Source organism: Euleptes europaea, chromosome 2, assembly GCF_029931775.1.
Source record: "Euleptes europaea isolate rEulEur1 chromosome 2, rEulEur1.hap1, whole genome shotgun sequence".
In the NCBI taxonomy this organism is placed as follows: domain Eukaryota; kingdom Metazoa; phylum Chordata; class Lepidosauria; order Squamata; family Sphaerodactylidae; genus Euleptes; species Euleptes europaea.
The window spans coordinates 85,978,532-86,000,955 of NC_079313.1; the positions used below are offsets into that span (position 1 = coordinate 85,978,532).

At 43.7% G+C, this 22,424-nt stretch overlaps 1 protein-coding gene across 2 annotated transcripts in view; it reads right to left on the reverse strand.

Moving 5' to 3' along the window:
• The window catches only part of ILRUN (inflammation and lipid regulator with UBA-like and NBR1-like domains), a 46,417-nt gene extending 30,299 nt beyond the window's left edge, over positions 1–16,118 (reverse strand). For both annotated transcript variants that reach the window (XM_056845128.1, XM_056845127.1), the window contains exon 1: positions 15,882–16,118. In XM_056845128.1, coding sequence (XP_056701106.1) covers positions 15,882–16,039 — 158 coding nt within the window. In that variant the 5' untranslated portion in view covers positions 16,040–16,118. The remainder of the gene's footprint in view (positions 1–15,881) is intronic.
• Positions 16,119–22,424: the final 6,306 nt, after the last annotated feature.

The window sequence follows — 22,424 nt, forward strand, 5'->3', positions numbered from 1 at the left end:
GATTATTCAGCTCAAGTGAGAGGCCAGATATTATGCTTTCATAGGGGAAAAAATTAACTTGAAAATTGCAAACAACTTTTGTAGTTGACAAAGCAATTGGTTTATTTGGACAGTCTCATATAGCCACAATAGAACTAGCAGCATATTTGGATATAGAAACTTTATAATGTTGAGAATTTTGATCTCTTCGATGGTGTATTATCATCGCCACATACTAATGCATATTAATTGAACAGAATTAGTCACATATCCTTGAAAATATGTTCTGTATGTGCAAAGCCCTTTCCACAAGATGGTAGCTACTATAGAACAGGAACAGGCTCTAGTATAGATACAAGTAGGCCACATTCAGTGGGGGAAGAACTAGAAGGTAGCAATCAGAAGATCACCATGGGCATATGGTCAGAGATGGTCCTATTTAAAAGTCACATACAGCATTTGAATTGTACTCTGAAACAAACTGGCAGGTAAAAGCTGTTTTAAACTATGCAAGGTGTTCCCATCACATAGCCCTAACAGTAACCAGAATGCCACATTTTGAACCAGTTGTAGTTCCCTGGTTGTCATCTTCAAGGGTCAGGCAACATTACAGTAGTCCAGCCATGAGGATAAAATAGATTGTAATGGCAAGGTCAGCTAAGAAAGGAGAGTTGGTGAACCCTATGCAGCAGATAGAAAACATCTCTAGTCACTATAACAACCTGCTTTTCAAACAATATGAGCATCTCCTCAAACATTTAATCTGCTTTGCAAATGCAAATTCCAATCAAAACACGTGGATCTGTTCCCTCCAAAGCATTAGCCTTCCTGATCAGCATTACCTTTGTCTTGCCTGGATTCACCTTCAGCTTGTTCTGCTCTAGTTTCAGAGCAATGGCTCAGAGTAGAGATAGAAGTATCAGGAGGCTTAGATATTGTAATACATAACTAGGTGTCATTTGCCTATTGATGACATCCAACCCCAAAACTCTGGACAATCTCATTTATCAAAGAACATAGGTGACAGAAGGAAACCCTAAGACACTCCACAAGACGGAACCCGACCCATTGATTCTGCTCTTCCACTAGGAAATCTTTAAAACACAAAACAAAATCACCAAAGAGTGATTCTTCTAACATCAACTCAATATTGCAGCCAATTAATAAGGCTGGACTGCTGAACTGTATCAAAGGTCACTGAGAGATCTAGCAATATTAACAGGCCTGATTGTCCCCATCTAACTTTAAGCAAAGTAAGTCCACTAGGGCAACCAAAGCAATGTTGGTTCCAAATCCAGGGGGAAATAGGTCAAGGGCAGCTGTGTAATGCAAGAATCCATAGAGCTGTTCACCATCACACAACCTATCACCTTCCCCAAACACAGTAAAATGGAGAACTGCCTCTAACTGGCTAACTCATCCTTGGCCAATGAAAGCTTTTAAAAGCAAAGGTCTTATAACTGCTTCCTTCAAAATTCTATGGAGAACCCCTTTAGTCAGCAAGACACTAACCATTATAACTAATATAATACCATAATATAATACCATTATAACAAAATACTTTTGCCTGGCATGACTGTTAGCTGCCTTTGTAATCTTTTCTGACTGAAGATAGGATGTACATATTTTAAATAAATAAAAAACATAGATGTATTGAAGAAAGAGTCACTGTTTCTTTGGTATTATACCTTTCAACTTCCAGCTTTATGTTTAACACAAGTTCCCTAATTCACATGCCATGTACAACACTAATTATCCAACACAAATTAAGCATAGTTCTTGTGCTATTTTAGAAAACAAGTAGAAATAATGGAAAAGTTAAGAAGCTGAAAACTACTTGCCACATTATGTGCAAGACACATATTACAGCATTGCAAATTTGTTGAATCACAGAGTTGAGAGGAACCACCAGGGTCATCTAGTCCAACCCCCTGCACAATGCAGGAAATTCACAACTACCTCGACCCCACACCCCCAGTTACCCCTTACTCCATGCCCAGAAGATGGCCAAGATGCCCTCTCTCTCATGATCTGCTTAAGGTAATAGAATCAGCATTGCTGACAGATGGCCATCTAGCCTCCTCTTAAAAACCTCCAGGAAAGGAGAGCTTGCTACCTCCCGATGAAGCCTGTTCCACTGAGGAACTGCTCAAACTGTTAGAAAGGTCTTCCTAAGGTTTAGACGGAAACTCTTTTGATTTAATTTCAACCCGTTGGTTCTGGTCCGACCTTCTGGGGCAACAGAAAACAACTCAGCACCATCCTCTAGATGACAGCCCTTCAAGTACTTGAAGTTGGTTATCATACCCCCTCTCAGTCTTCTCCTCTCCAGGCTAAACATACCCAGCTCCTTCAACCTTTCCTCATAGGACTTGGTCTCCAGACCCCTCACCATCTTTGTTGCCCTCCTCTGGACACGTTCCAGCTTGTCTACATCCTTCTTAAATTGTGGTGCCCAAACTGAACACAAAACTCTAGGTGAGATCTAACCAGAACAGAGTAAAGCGATACCATCACTCTGTGTGATCAGGACACTATACTTCTGTTGATACAGCCCAAGATCACATTTGCCTTTTTAGCTACCACATCACACTGCTGACTCATGTTCAGTGTTTCGTCTACTAAGACCCCAAGATCCTTTTCGCACACACTACTGCTAAGACAAGCCTCCCCCATCCTATATTTTTCCTACCTAAATGCAGAACTTTACATTTATCTCTGTTGAAATACTTTTTAGTTTTAGCCCAATTCTCCAGCCTATCAAGGTAATCCTGTATCCTGGCTCTGTCTTCAACTGTATTTGCTACCCCTCCCAATTTAGGATCGTCTGCAAATTTAATAATCATCTTCTCTATTCCTTCATCCAAATCATTCATAAAGATGTTGAACACCACAGGGGCCAGGACAGATCCCTGAGGCACTCCACTAGTCACTCCTCTCCAAGTGGATGAGGAACCATTAACAAGCTGTCTTTGGGTGTGATCTGTCAACCAGTTACAGATCCATGTAACAGTAATCAGTAATACAATCATAGAGTTATTTTGCTCTGGAGAACTTTGTCCATATATAAGCGCCACAGTGGTACAGCCAACAGAATATATACTAGTGGAAATTAAAAAGCAAGGTCAAATAAGATTGTACTGACTGTAAGAGCACTGAAACACTGTCTTTCTGAAATGGCTACTGATCTGAATCATGTTGAGAGGGGCCATGGCTTAATGGTAGAGCATCTGCTTTTCACCCCCCTTATATATCCAGTTAAAATGAACTGGTAGTAGGTGATGTAAAAGACCTCTGCTTGAGATCCAGGAGAGCCACTGCCATAGAAGAGACTGTACTGACCTTGAGAGACCAACAGTCTAACTCAGTAAGGCAGTTCGAGTTCCTTAATTATTTCAAACAGAAGATAAAACAAAGGACATTCCACTAGTATGTTGTAAGTCCTATTACAAGTGACTAGGACCCTGATTAGCAGAGATGAGCACTGCAAAGAAAGCACATGTAAAATGAGAAAGGGGATGCATATTGTTCCCTACACAACCCTCTATACACATAAACATATACACCCTAACAAGCTATACCTTCTCTCCTCCTCTGCCCAATTCTAGCATCTACAACCAACATGAAGAGGAAGAGATCTGGAGCACAAAGCAGTTGGGACCAGCTGATTAACAGATAAGACTGACTACATTAATCAGAAGCAAGAGAAGCCCCATCGCAGTTTGGGACATGCTCCACACCAAGCAAAGCTTAACAATTGCAAATGTCTCAGATGTAGTTACATATGGTGGCATAGCATGTGTATCATATATGAGGCCTCATCTAGAGGCAGGACAAAATAAGCCTGTTTTATATTCCAGAATATACAGGATAGAACTCATGCACATGCAACGGCAAGATACAGTAAACTTCCACAGTCCAACAAAACGCAAATAATTTTGAACTCCAGCACAAGGTTTGATTGACTCCTGTCGTCAAGATAAATGATCACCCCCTTAAACAGTAGGTCATGCAAGATCTCATTAATTCACTGGTTCCCAACCAGGGGTCCGTGGACCCCCAGGGGTCTGCGAGAACTAAATTAAGGTCCGTGAAACAAAGTTATAAACCCATAATAAATTAATATTTTCAATTAAAAGTTCTCTATTATAAAAAAATATTCAAATATTATTCTAAGTTTAATAACACTTATGATTAAAGTTTATTTTCAAATTCTCTGAATTTTTATTTTGAACCTTGGGGTCCCTGCACCGAGCAAAAAAGTCCTAGTGGTCCCTGGTCAAAACAAGGTTGGGAACCACTGCATTAATTAGTTGCATGAAGCACGACGGTGCCCCGACAATCCGAATGGCATGACCATGAATTCGAACAACCCATAGCAACATGAAAAAGCTGTCTTTGCCTCATCCCCCTCCTTAATCCGGACCCGGTAGTAAGCTTCCGCCAGGTCAAGTTTAGAGAACACCCTGCCCTCCTGGAGTTGACTTAGGAGGTCCGGGACGAGAGGACTAGGGTAAGCATTAGTTTTGGTAATAGCATTAAGCCCCCTATAGTCCACACACAATCTCAGGTCTGAGGTCCCCTTCTTCTTTACAAAGAAGCAGGGTGACGAAAACGCGGCCTTGGACGACCGTATGAACCCCCAGGCCAAGTTCTTATCGAGGAACTCCCACAGTACAGCTTTCTCTTGGGGGCTCATGGGGTAGACCCGGGCTTTGGACGGCTTAATGTCTAGTCAGTTCGATAGCACAGTCCATCGTGCGGTGAGGGGGCAGCAAATCAGTCTTTCCCCTCGAACACATCCGCAAAGTCCCTATATTCAGGGGGCAGTGTGGTAGCCTCTACAGCAGCGGCATCCCCCCCATCTCCCCCGTGCATGTCCTCCCTGCCGTGCCGTTCGCACTGGGGGGATCCAAACACCACCCGTCGCTGCACCCAGTCGATGCTAGGGTTGTGCCCCGCTAGCCAGTTACTACCAAGAACCACTGGGTAAGAGATCCGAGGAGCCACTGTGAATAGGATCTGTTCCCAGTGGTCTCCCACCCCCAACAACACCGGGTGGGAACGCAAATGGATGGCCCCCCCGTAGGTCACTCCCATTCATTTGGTGGAAACGCAGAGGTTGGTCCAGTTCCGGAGTCTCGACCTGCAGGCGGTTTAACACGTCCTGATCTATCAAAGTCCGGGAGCATCCAGAGTCTAAAATCGCAACGACAGCAACGGGATCCCCTTCCCGGGGGTTCCGCAATACAACAGGCAGCAGGAGGGTGTCTCCCTGGTCACTCACCCTGTTTGGGACCAGATTGGTGTCCTTTGAGGTAGCCTTCCGTGCCGGTTCTTTCACAGAAGGCCCTCCCCGTTTTTTTGCTGGCGACGAGTCTCTGGAGCAGCAGCGATGGTCATGATCGCATGAAGTAGGCGCCGGTTCTGCGTGCAGAGCAGCTGCCCCGCGTTGGCTGGTCGTCCCCTCCGCTCTCCTCTGGTCCGGGATCCGAGTAGGGGTAGTGCCACGTCCCTGGGTTGCTCGGGAGCCGGACAAGTCCATCAATCCACTGGGGCAGTTTGCTGCAAAATGGCCTATCTTGCCGCAGTTTAGACAGGCTCCCTCCTTAAAGCGGTGCGCCCTCTCCTCAGAGAATCCACTGTGGTTCCTCCCGTCCCGCCAAGGTTCAGCCACGGTGGCCCCCTTGAAGGGACCTCGGGAGGGCTCTTTAGCCGGGCGAACTTTTGCGAACTGGAGCGTCTGCTTACGGTTCTCCACCTGGGCCGCCAGTCTGATCCATTCGTCGACCATCTCTGGGTCTCCCAGGATTAAGCAGCCGTCCAGGACTTCCCAACACAGTTCTTTGCGGAAGTGCTGGACCTTGGTGGCTTCGCTCCACTCCCGGATTTTACAGGATAGGGACTGGAATTCTTGGGCATACTCCATGACAGAGTGGGCCCCTTGCTTCAGTCTACGTATGGCAATTTTGGCCCTCGCCCCCCTATGAGGGTCCTCAAAACGGCGTTGCAAGGCAGACATAAATGCATCCAAAGACCTCAGGATCCCGGGCTCCGTCTCCGTCGCCATCACTGCGCACTCCACTGCCTCCTTCTCTAGTAAGCTGATCACATACCGGACTCGGGCTTCCTCCGAAGGGAAAGTTTCTCCTTGATCCTTCATGAAGCTGGACAGCTGGAGGACGAAATGGGGTAGCTGGGCGCTGGATCTGTCGAAGGATACCTTCAGGTCCCGGGCTGCAGGCCACCTGGGTGGGATGGGTGGGGGTGTCCCTGAGCCTTTGGGTGGTTCTGCAGCGGTTCGCGGATTGAGATCTCTCACCGCCCCCAATACTGCCGTCATATCCCTCTGTACAGCTCTCAGCTGCGCCTGGAGATCCCGGTTCTGTAGAGACAGCGCCTGATTCTGTTCTCACAGTAGGACTACTTCTTCCCTGGAACCGGGGGCTGGGGTGACCGGAGTGCGGATGGTCGAGGGTTCGTTAAACCATTCAGTCGCAACCCCCTGCCGGCTCCGCTCCTCACCCTCTCCGTATATGGCGGTAAGCGGTCCTATGTAAAAGCTGCCAAGGTCTGGTTCCATCGCCGGCCGTCGGTTGACCCCCTCGAGAGCGCAGTTGGCCCCAGTCCTGTATTGTAGCTCGGCGTGCGTAGGCAAGGAGGTCCACGCCAACTTCCCGGGGAAACTGGTAAACTCGGACGGGAGTCGTCCCAGAGTTGCTTCTCCCCGGCTCTCTCCAGCGAGGGGAGTTGCCCCCTGCCAGTAACTCTGGCGGAGATCTTCATCCACGAGAAACGGGTTTGTGGATCGTGCGGACATCCTATTCTTAACTATTACAAAAATAAAAAAGAAGAGGGATTCTAGCCTATTGTCAGACTGCAGTACTTTGTTGCGTTTCTTTCATAAGGAACTTCACTCCAGACGTAGTTGCGAGTTTTAAAGTTTTATTAAGAAAGCCAGCGAGTTCAATAGGTCCATAGAAACATAAGGCTAGAATACAGATGTGGGGAAACACCAGTACATTTATAGGGTACATACAATAGGATTGGTTATGTTCAGGGTATAACACAAAAGGGCGAGGTGCGGCAGAGCTGTCTTGATAGTTCAGATACAAGGAAACTATACAGAAGGTAACTACCAGTAACTACTCATTGAAAACGCATACAAGGAATTAACGTGTGAAAGAGACGATCTCCAGGGCTCCCAGGCATTGTTCTGCAGGACCTGGTATCATACTAACGATTATCCCAGGCGGGTCTCCATTGTGGTGCAGATGCCAGGCGGGGGACAGAATGCAAACGGGGAAGGACAGAGCGAACTCAAACTCCATTTTGTTCTGGTGAGGAACCATCTTGTTTATCTGGGGTCGACAGAAAGCCCTAGCTGACACTGACAAAGGCTAAAGCTGTGGAAATGAATAGATATTACTAGATTTCATCTGAGAGTAACTATATATATGATGGCATTATGTACTGACTGTGACTTTTGTTATAATGAAAGAACACTTTTTAGTTATATAAATGCTTACAGAAGAAGTACCTAATATATACACATTAAAGCAATGTAAATTACAAAGAAAGATGCAAGTCTTACTTTTTTAAACTTTTAGGTCCTCTTCTGACAAGGTCCGGGATTTTTTCTGGCCCAAGTTATAAATGTGATACAAATACAAACCTACAGTGCGTGCAGAAGATGGAGCACAATAAGTTGCCCTTGCCTACACACTCGTTGGGGAAACGATCCTTTCCCTTTGAAAGAGAATGTGATTTAAGTGGCTCTGTATCAGATTTTCCTCAATCTAATATGAAAATGACACTAAGGAGGGTGACAGTGAAACAGATGATCTCCACAGAAGAGGGACAAGTTCTGTTGAAATAGATGAGTGGTGGACAACCATACCCAAGACATATAATGAACAGGGTGTGCTAAAATCAATGCCTTATTTTCGCCCTTAAATTTGAACAATTTAAGAGAGGCATGTGCAATATTTCTTGAAACTTTTACAAGTATTATTCCAACAAGAGTAATTTCCAGAGACTTTGAATCTGTTTGAACATAACACTTTAATACTACTTTATAAATTTTATTTCCTAGTCAAGTATTTTAATTCAACTACTTGCTGCTATTGAGACAAAATTAACATGGGGTACTTTCAAATTGTTCACTAAATACAAGTCAAAACAAATATGCTAAATCAGAACATGTTATTGGTTCTTGTAGGTTATCCGGGCTGTGTGACCGTGGTCTTGGTATTTTCTTTCCTGACGTTTCGCCAGCAGCTGTGGCAGGCATCTTCAGAGGAGTAACACTGAAGGACAGGCTCTGAAGTGGAGAGACACTGTCCTTCAGTTGTTACTCCTCTGAAGATGCCTGCCACAGCTGCTGGTGAAACGTCAGGAAAGAAAATACCAAGACCACGGTCACACAGCCCGGATAACCTACAAGAACCAATGAACTCTGACCGTGAAAGCCTTCGACAATATTTAGAACATGTTATATTTGGTGCATCAGAAAATGTTCCAGAAGGAGTTCCCATTCAAAAATTTCACAAAAAATCCACATCACTATGTGTGAGCAGCAAATATGCATAAGGATGTCTTTCAGTATGAAGTGCAGAATTAATTAGCCATCTACATTTTCATTTTTAAAAGGCATATGTACTTATATGGCTGAGAATACAGGCTTGAAACTGTATAGGCATCCTCTAGTAGTGGCACTGCAAAAGCCAGAGAAGAACCCCAGTTGGATTTCCAAGGTTCACAGATCTTTGCCCATCCCATTAGTAGACATTTGAAGGTCTAGAATAAAATCAGAAAAAATGGTGTGTCCATCCTGGACTTTTTTCTTTAAAGTTTTTTTAACAGAATAATTAGAAATGTGAGGATCTCTGAAAAAATATAAATATTTTCTCTTCTGGAATTACTAAAATGCTTTTTTAAGGCAAGGTATGTGCACTACAAAAAAATTTTTAAGACTATCTACAGCATTAGATAAAGATAATTTCTGTGTATACTGTAGATATATACATATCAAGAATATTTGTAGCACTTTCATTATAATGTTTAATTCTATATCCAAAATATGCTGGTAATCTTACTGTGATCCCGTGAGACTGGTTCTGTCCAAATATTTACAACAAAGGTTGGCCTCTATCTATTCCTACTTCTCAGACGGCAAAAAAGTTACAAGGTAGAACAAGGTGCAGTGGTTTATGGCGCTCACTCTCTCACAGGGTATATTTTGCTTGTAGAAAACGAAAAATATAAATATGCCAAATACAATTTTATAATGTAAATTATAAACTGCAGTTTATGCTGTTGAATTAGTAATGTAAGTTTAGTTGTGATGGGAAAGTATTGCATGTATTTAAAAGTTCCCCCATCCCTACCCATGTATGTGCAATGTGAGGCAGAGAGACACAATTGAGACATAAGAGACATAATTTATAAAGCAGGTTGCAGAAATAAGTTACCTCAGTGAATTTTGGGTTTCTTTCTCTCTTGTAATGCAGAATTTATTAGTGTCAGTCATTAGTACCTGTTGTAGACTGTAGAAAAAAACAACACTCTTGGCCAGAGTTCATACCACCTTCTTTGGCCACCATTTTCTGGTTGGCTCTGCTTCTTCTGGCTGCCTGGGTCAGAATCACAAAGATGCCCTCAAGCTCAAAAAGGCTGAGGACTCTTGATCTACATATATATTTAATTCTGTCAGAGAAATGGAAATCTCAAAGTACCCCCTGACTTGCACTTGATAATGAGTTAAGTCACCTAAAAAGAGTCAAAGAAACCATACACTGCTGAAGAACTAGAACATGCTTAGACATGTTCAAGCATAACACTTAAGGTAGAAAACGTTTAATAATACACTGGCCAAATACTAACACAAGTATCTAAATCTAAGGGGACACATCCCTCAGCTACGAAGAAGAGTTGGTTTTTATATGCCAACTTCCTCTACCACTTAAGGAAGAATCAAACAAGCTTACAATCACCTTCCCTTCCCCACAACAGATCCTTTGTTCAGAGTCAGCAGGCTTTCCAAGATTATATAATATCTGGAGGAGAAGAAAATCAATGGCATGCATTTTCAGTACCAGTTAACTATAGTGTACAGCAGAATTTCTGCCAGACAATCTGACAAGAAAGGGTCTTGTAAATATACCACACACAGTGTCTAAGCAGAAGGAGTTCTTTTAAAACTTCCACCTCATTAAAAAAAACAACTAATTTTATATCAAGCAGGAGTAACGTTTTACCAGGCAGATAATGTTCCCTAATTGGGCAAAAAAAATTCTTTGCCACAGATCTTCCCCTATAAAACATAGCATATATGTTTAAAGAGGCATCACACACTATAAAAAGTTTACTGGCAAAAACAAATTTTCAAAGCACAATCATGGAGGCTCTGAGAAGGATAGGACTGCAGTGAAGATCCTTTGTGGGCACACACAATGATTGTATAACACTAATACAAACAGGACACCAAGCCAGATCAGCGTAAGACTACATCTCCTCCAATATTACATTTAATAGTGCAAGAGGTAGTGGTCCTATAAGCGCTCAATAATGTTGAAAATCCAAAGTCATAAAGAACTCATGCCATGGCTCCTTAACATGCCAGCACTATACAGGCTCCCCAGGAACTGCTCAGTAATACTGGAAGCTCAGTCAGATGGAAAGAGTCCACACTTCATCTGCTCTCCAAATCAGCCTTGCTACAGTCCCTGGAAGAGGCAACACTGACACCAAATGAACTTCTATGACCTGGGCTTCAGATATTAATGAATAGTGCAAGAAAAAACCTTCCCAAAACCACCAGAAAGGGATCACAACTACACTGCACAAGTAGATGAATTCTGCTACACTGGCTCAGAGACATGGCAAGTGCATTAAGGTAAAAAGTGCTTAGCGTCCCATTCACCCTTATGGTGCTAGTTATCTCTTCTTGCATCAATGCTTTGAACAATGACAGCTCCACATGCCCAAACCATTGATCATGCAGGCTGGAGAGCATCATGAATAGGTGTGAGAATATCTGTTCAGTAGCCAAAACACCACACAATATATACTACAGCAAGGCAACACAGTTCATGCATCATGAAGCATGAAAAGGGGACACATCCCTCAGCTACGAAGAAGAGTTGGTTTTTATATGCCAACTTCCTCTACCACTTAAGGAAGAATCAAACAAGCTTACAATCACCTTCCCTTCCCCACAACAGACACCCTGTGAGGTAGGTGGGGCTGAGAGTATGACTAGCCCAAGGTCACCCAGCTGGCTTCATGTGGAGGAGTGGGGAAACAAATCCAGTTCACCAGATTAGCATCCGCTGCTCATGTAGTGGAGTGGGGAATCAAACCCGGTTCTCCAAATCAGAGTCCACCACTCCAAACCACTATACCACGCTGTAGAATTCTGAGTAAATATGAGCACAAGGGGGGAAAGAAGGAAAACTGGTTATAAAAGAGGATGTTTGGACAAACTTCAAATACCCAGCTTCCAACAACAATAGAATCCAAAAGAAAAGAAACTTAAGATGAATAATGTACTTAGTCCCTACAAAAATCCTATTGTCAGCCACTGGACAGACTCTCTTCATGACAGGAACCTCATGGAAAGGGACGGTGCAGCCAAAGCTTCTTCTCTGTTACTGATCACTACCAGGACACAGAGGGAACTCTGGACCACAAAATGTCTCCATAAGATGACATACCTAAACTGTGGAGGAGAGGACCCAACTCCTCTCTTTCATCCATCAGTTGAAACCAATGGCTCCTACAGACAGCACATCATAAATACGAGCCAAAAACAACTGTGGTTTGGTGCAGCCAGTGAACCCAACAAAAGCACTTCTCATATACTTGACCAATAAAAAAATTGGTAGCTCAGATTCTCATGACTGTGGGTATCATACACCTCAACTTCTAGCTAAACACCATGTCTGTCCTAGCCTTCCATTCAGAAGGACCACTAGGAAACAAGCAACAGTTTTAAAAGTATCTGGACTTAGGCTTGCAGGCAACAAACACTGAAAAGTGAATACAGCCTGACACTATTACCTCAAATGAAGAAGCCCAGGAGCAGACCAAGGTGAAAACATACTCACTTGAAAGGCAGGACAACAATAATGAATGAAGGTTTGATTTGTAGAAAGTACATCAATGACAGGTTTGGAGCCAAAGAAGGGAAGCAGTCTCTCCTGGAAGCATAATTAGAAGAACCTCTCTCTCCTGTTTCCAAGTGATGCACTTCTACCAAACACACCAGGTAGTTTCAGTAGTGGGGAATGCTAACACAGCCCATTCTTGCAGTAACCAGGAATGCCTCCTCCTCCACTTGTACTCAAAACGTTCTATTGCAAAATTATTACCGCCACATACCTTTCTAATAAAAGTCAAATATTAATTTGCAGGAGTGTAATAATGCTTGATGGGAGACAGGAAAGAATTGAGTTCTAGATATCAGATGGGAATGGGAAGACCATACATGATGTTTTGAATTACTCAGAGGAAAGACAAGATAAAATGTGAAAAACATACGTGTATCTTTAGATCCCCATTAATGTTCCTCAAACGTACACACCCCACAAATTATCTGCACATCCCAACTTAACAATTGCATCATATTTATCCGAAACAGAAATCTAACTGTTTTTATACTATCCCATCACAGGAACTGTTTCATACTATCCCATCACAGGAACACTATGATTATGTTAAGTACACATAGCACAGGCTTCATGGAGTGCAATGATTATTTACCAGGACACAGCAACAGGTTTCAATACACCATCGTTTCTCACAGACTGTGGGGGTTACCACACTTAAATTCCCAGCAATGTATTAAGAGTATTAAAATGTTATAAAAAATACTGTTTGCACTTTGTTTGACCCCTTTAGCTGTGAAGACGTCTTCCAACCATTTATAAGCCGTTAAAGCGATGTTTTTTACAACATTTTCAAACTGTTAATACATCGCTGGGAATACAAAGTGCGCTAACCCCCTCTGAGTCACATCACTAGTTACATGACAACAAACCTATGTTTGACTCTGTATACACTATTGTGGGGCTCAATGGTCTGTCCCAGTTTCCTGTACATGCTGCAGAAAAGATACTTTCCCTAGCCCAACCTCATCAGATGTCAGAAGCTAAGCAGGATTGGCCCTGCTTAGTATTTGTATCGGAGACCACCAAGGAATACACAGAGGCAGGTAATGGCAAGCCACCTTTCAACATCTCTTGCCTTGAATACCCTATGGGGTCATACGTCAGCTGAAACTTGACAGAAAAAACAAAAAACTACCCTGAAAAAGAGTGGGAAACAAATTTGACAAAGAAAAAACCCTATACACCTTAACAGATACTAGTTACCCAACAGTCCAATTCAAACCATGCTTACTGGGAAGTAAGCAACACTGATTTCAAGTGAATTCTTTTTTCAAGTGTATTTGTATTATAGAGCAAGGCTTGGATAAATCAGTAATTTCCATAGAAGAAAGGGATTTCTGTCTGCAGTGTGACTTCCTTGCCTGTCCCCTTGTTGCTGCATCCCCAAAGGCCTTCCAATGTTACCCTTAGGGCACAAGAAGCATCTAAAGTATGCTACAGGATAAGAGAATCAGCAAAAATCACTCCCCTCTTCCATCTGCAAAACTCATCTGTGGGATTCATCCCAAAGTTTATGATCACCATCCCTAACTATTATTCATTTAGGGTTGCCAACTGCCCACAGAAAAGCATCCCGCACCATTAATAAAGGCTCAGTATTAGCCACCAAGGAAATTCAAGGCTGCTACACAGAGGCAAAAGAGCCCCGTGGCGCAGAGTGGTAAAGCTGCAGTACTGCAGTCCAAACTCTGCTCACGAACTGAGTTCGATCCCGACGGTAGTTGGTTTCAGGTAGCCGGCTCAAGGTTGACTCAGCCTTCCATCCTTCCGAGGTCGGTAAAATGAGTACCCAGCTTGCTGGGGGTAAAGGGAAGATGACTGGGGAAGGCACTGACAAACCACCCCGTAAAAACAGTCTGCCTAGAAAATGTCGGGATGTGACGTCACCCCATGGGTCAGGAATGACCCGGTGCTTGCACAGGGGACCTTTACCTTTACCTTTTACACAGAAGCAGGCAATGGTAAACCACCTCTGAATATCTCTTGTCTTGAAAACCCCATGAGGGGTCACCACAAGTCAACTGTGACTTGACAGCACTTTACACACACAGGTGATGGTACTAACTTCAATACCATGGAAAACTTCAGCTGCTCATTTCCATTTATTAACCCACTATCAAACGAACAAGACATTTTTCTTCAGGCCTGTCAGCAACTCTACCTGTATCATATTCCCAACATGAGCCACAATTCTTCATCCAGAAGAAGCAAATGCCATTCTCACTGTAATTATACCTTCACATACAGTTCTTGCATTTTGCTGATAATAGCTGGCAGATTTGTGACGTGTTTCTGTTTTAAACATTTATTTATATTTATTAAAATTATATATTGAACTGATCGTTTCATATTTTGTTAAAGAATTTTTGCAACACAAAGAAATAAAGATGATATAGGTTGTAGAGAGGCAGTAGGGCCAGAAGGGCAAAACAATTGGCGAGCTGAATAGACCACTTCACCGCCCCAGCTACTGAAAACATGCCTGGACATCACACTAGCACAGATTTTCACACAATGCCTAGGCTACTTTTTAAACAAGTAATTAAAATGGAGATTCTCATGACTCCAGACTCTTGGCTGTATGATATGGGCAAATGTGATCAGCCCAGTCTGTGAATTAAGATTGCATGTGAGCTCCTTTATCCTCCAGTGTTATCTAATGAGATCCCATGGAGAGAAAACTGTCTTGGATATGAGGCGCTAGGATTCAAGTCCCATCTCTGTCAAGGAATCACTGTGTAAGGCATCGTCACCTCTCAGATTCAACTCCTCTTCAGAAAATCCAGCAACTGTGACCTACCTCACAGGGCTGTCATGAAGAGCGTTCGAAAAGTGCTTTGCAAGTCAAAAGCAGAAGGAATAGAGTTTGAGAGGTCCATGAACGCTGACAACTGCAGCAGATACCAAACTACACCAACCTTTAAAAACTTAAAGATACTAGTAATAGTTGGCAGTTTTAGCAGAAAAGTAGCAAGATTCTGTCTCTCCCCCCTCCATCGAGCTGTGAAAATTGATAATCCCCATTCCCATTGTGTAATCCAATTCAGGGAGCTACATGTATCCACCTCCCCACTGAAAAGAAAACAACTGGGGGAGGGAGGGGCTACCCAGACAGCATCAAACACATCCACCTTTTTATAGCAGCGAGGGGACGTTCTAACACCGAACAGGCCAATTTGCGTTTTACAACGCATGAAGAACTCGCTGGCAGCCCTCCGACGGAGATAAAACCACAACGCGATACAATCCGTCACGAAGTACAGATTTTAAGATGAGCGCACCTATCATAAGCGGGCTTCAAACCAGCGCAGTCACCGATTTTTTTTTTTTTAAAGGGCAACTCGCTCCTTTTTATTCGGGCGACAACTCGGCACGACTCGTCCTACAAGTGCGGGAGCGTCACACTGGGGCTGTTGACACCGTGCGGAGTTCGTCCCGGGGAGCCCAGGCTTGCCCCCCCCCAACCCCACCCCCGCCCCAACAGCTCCGTGACCGGCTCAGGCCCTCCACCAGCCCGCTTTCACGTGACGGCCCCCGTAGGGCCCGGGCAAGGCAGCGCGTTCCCGGGGCAGGGAAGGCAAGCGGGGCCTTGGGGAACGTCCTCGGCGGGCCTGCGCTCGGCCCTCCCAGAAAGCGCAGCCAATGAACTCGTTCCAGTCAAGACACCCTTCCGGAGCAGCGCGGCCCCCCCCCCGGCACGTTCTCCCTGCCCCCCCGCCCCGGCTGTACCAGTTCGTCATGTCCAGGAAGAAGGCGCAGCCGGCGGGGCTAAGCTGGAAGCCGAGAAGCCGCTGGAACTCGCCGATGAGCACGTCCTTGTCGGTGGTGCCCAAGCAGCTGAACTTCTGCATCAGCTCGGCGTCCAAGTCCACGTCCATCCCCTCCATGGCGCCGGGGCCCCCTTCGCCCGCGCCAGCCCGGCCAATTGCGCTAGGCCCCGGGCTGCCCGTAAGCCGCCACTGCCGCCTCCTCCTCCTCAGAGCTGCGCGGGGGGGGGAGGGGGAGCGAGGGAGCAGGACGCAGGGCACGCTGACGCCGCCACGCTTCGTGACCTCACAGACGTGATGATGTCATAGCAGAGGAAACCAAAACAAAACGCCTCAGTGCGGCGATGGGAGGCGGGAGTCGTTTAGGTATGCAAATATAAGGCTCTTAGGTGGAGCGAGTGGGACTTTTTTTTGGGCTTTGTTTTGAATTTGAGTTACTGGGCTAGCGCAGCCCGCTCGCATACATGTTTACTTCGAAATAAATCCTATAGATTTCAGTGAGACTTCTTGTTCCCCAGTATGAAGATCGGGCAGATTGAAACTAAGGTCGTCCCCATCCCATTCATATTTATTCGGAAATAGTCCTACTGAGTTCAGTGGGACTTCTTATTCAATTTCAATACCTTTATTGGCGTACCATCGAGCAATCAAACAGAGTGACTTCTTATTCAAGCAAGGGTCCTTATTATACCAACCTTGGTCTTTCAAACACAGAACAGATGGAAAGGTTTAAACAGAAGCGATGTATTGGTTCTTGTAGGTTGTCCGGGCTGTGTGACCGTGGTCTTGGTATTTTCTTTCCTGACGTTTCGCCAGCAGCTGTGGCAGGCATCTTCACAGTAACAGTGTTACTCCTCTGAAGATGCCTGCCACAGAGAGACACTGTCCTTCAGTGTTACTCCTCTGAAGATGCCTGCCACAGCTGCTGGCGAAACGTCAGGAAAGAAAATACCAAGACCACGGTCACACAGCCCGGATAACCTACGAGAACCAATGAACTCTGACCGTGAAAGCCTTCGACAATATTTAGAAGCTATGTAATTTGGCTTATTGGGATGGTCTGGTTTTGCCGCAAAGGTCAGTTTTACACAGATCTGCAAAAGCAAAGTAACCTCACATTTTCCATTTGGCGAGGGGTGTAGATAGTTTGCTCTGACCAGGATAGCCCAGGCTAGCCTGATCTCGTCAGATCTCGGAAGCTAAACAGGGTCAGCCCTGGTTAGTATTTGGATGGGAGACCACCAAGGAATATCAGGGTTGCTATGCAGAGGAAGGCAATGGCAAAACCAGCTCTGAACATCTCTTGCCTTGAAAACTCTATGGGATCACCGTAAGTCAGCTGCAACTTGATGGCAAATATATATATAGTTCACTGCATTGTATATCAATAGCTATATTCACATACACAAAGTAAATACAGAAAAATATGCATATGGAAATAATGCAGAACTTTGATTGTAGAAAATATATACAGAATGCCAGAGCAATTAATTGTGCTGGGCAACTGTAGACCTTTTCATTTTTAATATAAGAAATTATCATGATGTATGATAAACAAAATCCATGTAATTGCCTATGGCAAAACTCTCCTTATTGAAATTAAAGCAAATTAATTCATCTGATTCACATCTATAAATTGTTTCATGGTTAATAAGAACAACTAGTTACTGGCTAATAATTAAAGGTGATTCACAATTAAATCCTATGGACACTTTCTTGGGAGTAAGCCTCATTGAACAGACCTGCATAGAATTCTAAGTAGATCTACTTAGCATTTTCTCTCACAGTGTAATCCTTAACAAGGTAGCACCTTTTAAAGACCATTGACTGCCATAGACTTAGAAGGGTGTAACTCATAGGATTCACTGTCATTTCAATTTAACCTTTTGATGTGGAAAACTCAGGTGCATTTTTTTTAATTATGAACATGTACTACATTACTTTTTAAATAGTACTCTACAAAACACATGTATGAGCTCATGTACTAGGCTATAATATAACAAATACATGTACCCTTTTGTATTTCAGTATTGAGGGTCAAGATGGTGCCATCAATAGCTAGCCCAAAAAGTCCGTACATATTGCATATGCTTTGTTTTTTCAGAGGTGTTTCTGTCATTGGCACCACTGCAAATGCTTGTGTGCCTGGGACCCAGGGAAACTATATTTTGTCCAGATTTGTGTCAAAATTCACTATCCTGAGATGGGGCCTTCGTAAACCTAGATTAACAGCTTTCATTTTACTCCATACTTAGGCTAATCTAGGAACAAACTTGGTAGGAAGAATTTATGCAAAATATAGTGTTTGATACAAAATGGTGGGGTTATAAACATGTGATGTGCACCAATGATACTAGAGTGTTTCTTCTTTCAATATTTGTATAGTAACTATTACAACACAAATACAGGAGAAATGCAGAACAGTGTTAGTGTGTGTGTGGGGGGGGGGAACAGACCAACAGGACAATCCCTAGAAGAATTATAACCTTCTATGCCCATTTACTTCAGTAGACTTAAAAGGATGTAACTAGGGTTGCGTGCACTGCCTTGACATATGCCAGGAGATTTTGAAGGTGATGCCTTGGAAAAGTGGCATTTGCGGGGGGGGGGGGGTTGATGTCATTTTCAAGTGATGCTCAAGCTATGTCCCCTAATCTCTCTGGGGAATGTCCCCTAATCTCTCTGGGGAAATCCCTAGAGCATCACTATGAAGGCCATTTTCCTGCCATTTTTTTCACCCATTCCTCAATTTCTTGAGGGTGGAGGATTGGGGCTGAGGGTGGGGTTTAGGCAGATAAATGGCAAACCTAGATGCAACACTTTTTAAGATTGCACTGAAAGTACTGTATAAAAATGGGAAAAGAGAATTCTCACTAATACTTAGCAGTAGGCTGAATAGTCTAAAAACAAGGAAGCTTTTCTGGCCCATAAGTAAGAACAGTTTTTTTTCTTCTGATGACAGCAGAAAGTGTGATGAACTTGGACCATAAGTTCTGACTCAATTGCTCAAGTATGAATATAGCAATCCTAAAACTGTGGCTTGTAGAGGCATATGGCAGAAGAAGGAAGACTTCAGTAATGCAACAGAGTAAATATTATATCCAGACCTCAAGTTACATATAAATGGAAGGATACTTTCTTATATATTATAAATAATTTGGTGAAATAATGAGCACTGAGGACAGAATAATCAGAGTTACTGTGTGAAACAAGGTGCTGGACTAGATGGGCAGGGGCTGATTAGTCATTAAGGCCACAGGGGAAGATCCTGGTGGGTAAATGGCCAGGGAGGCGCCCCACCCACTAGAGCCTGGGGCCACTCTCCTCACCGCTAGGGCCACCCCATCCTAAATGGGACAGTCACAAGTTGCCTTAAACTAGAGGCGCTCAAAAGGAGGTCCTCTGCCTAGACTTGCTCTGCCCAGCACAGTGAAGGACCCACACAGTCTGCCCTTCACGCTGCCACCTGGCCCTGCCCTCACTGTGGTGAGCAACACCCCTTCTAGGGCCACTGGTCTGATCCATAAGGCATCTTCTTATGTTCTTATCTCTATAACCAACCTTATTTGGGCTGCATTCCTAAGAACACTTTCCTTTGCATAAAATTGACTTACTTCTGAGTAGATCCACTCAAGATTGCTCCTCCCATAATTCAGCAGCAATAGTACAATGTACTCAAGACTTTCATTTCTCCCAGCAATCAAATACTGAAGGTATCTCTGATACAGATGTGCTACGCAGCGTGACTGGCTGGCTCGAGCACACTAGAAGAAGTGTCAGCAACTCCATGATGCACCTTTGAATCCAGAGATTCAAAGAAATAAGGCAGATGTAGGTGGTTTCCACACTGGGACAGTGTTGTGTGCAAGCATTCTTCCATCGACACTTCCACACCCAATGGGATTAAGTGGGCAGCGGCAATTTTCATGAAGATAGGAGAAATGGATGTAAACAATTCATAGTTGGAATTCTCTTTAGTAGCTGCCAAAAGACAAGGAAGAGACATGATCAGCACACAGGCCTTATGTTATGCAGGCCTGCTCTAGTTCTGAGTTTATTGTGCTCAGTGTGAGAGTGATTAAATTGTTTGATGAGAACTGCCCTGTTTTCTGTGCAGAATTAGGATCTTTTCAGACACTCACAATTTCTTTGATGAATTGTGGAGTCTTCATTAATCTGGCCACACAAAAATGTCCCACCTTCTTGGACAAACTTTCTCCTTTACATTAAAAAATACCCATGGCACTCAAAAACTAGATTGCCTAGGTCGAGGAGAGGTGGCATCCTTGACATTTTTTCGTACCAGAAGAACTTTTTTTACAAGGACAAACATGATTCTCTGTGATTTTGCTAAACATGTATATAATGGGCAGAAATCCTTAAATGTAAGCAATTTATTTCCATAATAGTGACATATTTATTTATTTATATTTTAGATTTATATCCTGCCCTTCCCCCATCACAGTGGGGCTTGGGGTGGGTAACAAGTTGATATACATTTTAAAAAATTAAAATAGACTAAAATCCAAAAAATACAAATAATAAGATAGCGCCCTCAGCTCCCAGCAGAGCTGACTCCCAAGAATAACAGACTCTCCGCAAAGTAAGTGGGGAGGGGGACTGAAGGGAGCATATAGAAGAGGGGAGGCTCTGCCTGGTGACCAGTGGATGTAATAGAGCAACCAAAAGTCTGCAAGGAAGCATAAGGCACATGATATTCTTAAAAGTAAATGGAGGTTGTACTTTCTTTAATAATGTCAGTCTAAACACATTATATGGGAGGGAAGGTGACATGGTATAGCTCAGTCTCATCAGATCTGGGAAGCTAAGCAGGGTTGGTACTTGGATGGGAGACCACTAAGGAAGACTCTGCGGAGGAAGGCAATGGCAAACCACCCCTGCCTCTCACCTTCTTTGAAAGCCCCTTGTTGGGGTCGCCATAAGTTGGTTGAGACTTGACAGTACTTAGGTACATATACACAATACATGGAAACAGGATTCCCCACATGCATTTAGTGTAGGGTTGCCAACTCCAGGTTGGGAAATTCCTGGAGATTTTGGGGTAGAGTCTAAGGACGGATGCTCAGCAGTGATGTGATGCCATAGAGTCCACCCTTCAAAGCAGCCATTTTCTTCAGGGGGACTGATCTCTATAGTCTGGAGATCAGTTGTAATTCTGGAAAAACTCCAGCCCCCATCTGGGGGTTGACAATCCTAATTCAGTGTCAGTTTTCTATAACTGGCTGTTAGGCTGCAAGGTCATGTACACATACCTGGAAGTAAGCCACACTAAACAAAGTGAGGCTTTCTTCTGAGTAAAGATGCATAGGATTGCACTGTTGGGCCCCTATCTGTCTGGGATCTTCTGGATCATGCCAATAGCGTGACCAAAGCACAGTGCTAAACACAGAGATCACAGGGACATGTGTCAAAGTAAATGTGTTAGTATGTAAAGAACAATGTGATGATGGAATTTAGAAGATCATATTACTGTCTGAAGGGCATAATAAGAGATGACTTGTAATCTTGTGCAATCATTATATCAAAAATGAATAAACATACATCATAGTCCAAACACGTTTATACATAACTGTCCTACTGAATTCAACGAGACTCACTCCCTAGTAAGGCTGCAGTCCTGTGAACACTTACCTGGGAGTAAGACCCATTGGGATTTGCTCTTGAGGAAACACGCACAGCTCGAGAAGCCAGTGTATTTAGGACTGCATCCTTACCTTGTCATTAGAAGCACAGTTCGGTGTGATTACGACCGCATTTTAACGAGGCTTGTATTTGGCAGGGATTGGTTGCTCAGTAAACAGGCGGGTGGTGACGGGACACCGCAGTGTGAAATTAAAGAGCAGCACGCTACAGCATGGGAGAAAAATATGATGATAGCTCGCATCTGGCAAGGTGATGTGGACGGATGTGAAGAGCAGTAGGGAACTCAGTGGAAGAAAACTTAAATGTTGAAAATTATGTGAAGGTCACTGAAAATGTATATAATTCACAGTGGGTAGCCGTGTTAGTCTGTCTGCAGCAGTAGAAAAGGGCAAGAGTCCAGTAGCATCTTAAAGACTAACAAAAATATTTTCTGGTAGGGTATGAAATATTTTCCGGTAGGTCACTGAAAATGTATATAATTCACAGTGGGTAGCCGTGTTAGTCTGTCTGCAGTAGTAGAAAAGGGCCAGAGTCCAGTAGCACCTTAAAGACTAACAAAAATATTTTCTGGTAGGGTATGAAATATTTTCCGGTAGGTCACTGAAAATGTATATAATTCACAGTGGGTAGCCGTGTTAGTCTGTCTGCAGTAGTAGAAAAGGGCCAGAGTCCAGTAGCACCTTAAAGACTAACAAAAATATTTTCTGGTAGGGTAGGAGCTTTTGTGAGCCTGCGGCTCACGAAAGCTACCCTACCAGAAAATATTTTTGTTAGTCTTTAAGGTGCTACTGGACTCTGGCCCTTTTCTACTGCTGAAAATGCATAGATGGCGATCCCAGTT